General features: G+C 38.7%; 1 protein-coding gene across 1 annotated transcript; it reads left to right on the top strand.

Moving 5' to 3' along the window:
• The first annotated feature begins 1,793 nt into the window (after nt 1–1,793).
• LOC126079503 (olfactory receptor 9G1-like) lies at nt 1,794–2,711 on the top strand. The gene has a single exon (XM_049890561.1). The coding sequence runs from the start codon at nt 1,794–1,796 to the stop codon at nt 2,709–2,711; it is 918 nt and encodes a 305-aa protein (XP_049746518.1).

The following is a 2,711-nucleotide window of genomic DNA, read 5'->3' on the forward strand; positions in this document are numbered from 1 at the left end:
TAAAGTTCATTCACTTATAGGAAAGTATAAGTCATCAGACCAGATAGGATCACTAGGGAGTGATTGTGGATGGAAAAGAGAAGACCTCCAAAGGTTAATTCTGGGAGCACTCAAAAATTCAAAAAAAAATAATAATAATAATAATTCAAAGGTAGGGCAATAACACCAAGAACAAACAACCAGAGAAGTAGAAGGAAAACCAGACAGGTATGGGAAACAAGTGAAAAGTGTTGGGGGCTGGCAGGAGTGATAAGCTTACATGCTGCACGTGAGGACTGAGCTTTGGCTGTACTCATTTGTGTTCCTTGGACCTTGGTAACCGCATCTTGAGAGGAGTACCAAAAAAAAAAAAAAAGGCCATCCAGTTGATTCCAACTCATAGCCACCCTGTTGGACAGAGTAGAACTTCCCCATGTGGTTTCCAAGGAGCACCTGTTGAACTCGAACTGCTGACCTTTTAGTTAGCAGCCATAACTCTTAACCACTATGCCACCAGGGTTTCCTTTAGTGGAGGAGTAGAGACAAAAAAATCTAATTAGAACAATCTTCTATTGTTCTATATTTTACTCCCAAAGACATCAATTTATTAACACTAATATTGAAAGTCTAATGTGGACTGTGTGTTTTCCTAGGTTCCAAAAGGATGGTTATGCTTATCATAACAATCATATTGACGGGGATTTTTCTTTATTTAACTACAAGATGACTTAGGTTGGTAGGAAGTTAGTACTGCTGGAATTGTCCCTTCGTGAACTATAGATGTACAGTTGCTACATATATTCCTGTGTACCCCATTTGTAGCTAAGACACCACTCCATTAAAGAATTTATTGTTGTGTGCAGAGAATCCTGAATGGGATGGACAGATTTCTGTATCATCAGATGGATGGCGAGTCTCATAGTCTCATAAATACAATTAGTTTTTTTTTTTTGCTTCATTATTTTTAAGGGAAAAACCCTAATAGTAAAAAATTTAAATAATGTATATGATTTTAGTACTAGACAATGAGTTTTATTAAAATTTCTCCTTTAAATTATTGTTTATATTATGTGGGTATCATAGCGTATGCATAATATGGAGCCCTGGTGGTGCAGTAGATAAGAGTTTGGCTGCTAACCAAAAGGTTGACAGTTTGAATCCACCAGCTGCTTTTTGGAAACCCTGTGGGGCAGTTCTACTCTTTCCTAGAGGGTTGCTATGAATGCAGTTAATCCTAAGCCCTTTATCATCCCATTATTGTATATGATCCTTGTGTATATATATTTTACTAAAAAATTTGTATGTTACCCTGTGCTCTAACATTTTTTTTCCTTATATTTTCCTACTTTCTAATGCCTACAGATATCATTATGAGATATTATGTTATGGTCATACAGAGTTCCAATATATGCAAGCACCATATGAAAAATATCTGATTTTTTAAAAAATATATTTTTCAAAAAGGTATTAAGTCTAGTATTTCAGATGCAAACAAGTCACGATTTAAGCTAAGAAACCACACAATTATGAGGATGACCACACAAGAAAATAGCAGTTATAGGACTGTCTTTCATTTAACTGAACAGTCATTCCTAATGGGGAAAAATAATTCACTGACTTCAGAAATTTGGAAATTAAATACAAAATTGCCAAATCAGTGATTGTTGGAAACTGAAAAAAATCTTTCTAAAATGAGCACCTACAGTCACTGGTTGAATACTAGACTCATAGATTATGTAGCATATTTCCTATGTACTCAGCAAGTAATTCAAGCTGAACCATTATTTTCTTTCTTCTTAGCTGAGATTATAGCCATGGAGAGGGGCAATCACACCGTAACTGAGTTCATCCTGGTGGGCTTCACGACAGACCCTGTGATACAGTTGATCCTGTTTGTGGTGTTCCTTGGAGTATACTCTGTGACTGTGGTGGGAAATACCATACTCATGGCATTGATCTGTAATGACTCCCGGCTCCACACACCCATGTATTTTTTCATTGGTAATCTCTCGTTCTTGGATCTCTGGTATTCTACTGTCTACACCCCGAAGATCCTAGTGACCTGCATCTCTGAGGACAAAAGCATCTCCTTTGCTGGCTGCCTAGCTCAGTTCTTCTTCTCTGCTGGGCTGGCATTTAGTGAGTGTTACTTGTTGGCCTCCATGGCTTATGACCGCTATGTGGCCATCTCAAAACCACTGCTGTATTCTCAGGCAATGTCCATAACGGTGTGCGCATTTTTAGTAGCAGCCTCATATTTTGGTGGATTTGTTAACTCTTACATCATCACCAAAAGAACTTTTGCCTTGAACTTCTGTGGTGACAATGTCATTGATGACTTTTTCTGTGATTTACTTCCCCTGGTGAAGCTGGCTTGTGGCAGAAAAGATGGCTTCCAGACTCTACGGTATTTTCTCCTGGCCTCCAATGTCATCATCCCCATTGTGCTCATCCTCACCTCCTACCTCTTCATCATTACCACCGTCTTGAGGATCCGCTCCACCCAGGGTTGTCTCAAAGCCTTCTCTACCTGCTCCTCCCACTTGATTTCTGTCACCTTATACTACGGCTCCATTCTCTACATCTACTGTCACTCCGGATATCGCTATTCCATGGATAGGAACAAAATAGTTTCCACCTTTCACACTGTGGTCTTCCCCACGTTGAATCCTATGATCTACAGCCTGAGGAATAAGGATGTGAAAGAAGCACTGAATAAACTCTTTAAATAA

The sequence above is a fragment of the Elephas maximus genome, chromosome 7 (assembly GCF_024166365.1).
Source record: "Elephas maximus indicus isolate mEleMax1 chromosome 7, mEleMax1 primary haplotype, whole genome shotgun sequence".
In the NCBI taxonomy this organism is placed as follows: domain Eukaryota; kingdom Metazoa; phylum Chordata; class Mammalia; order Proboscidea; family Elephantidae; genus Elephas; species Elephas maximus.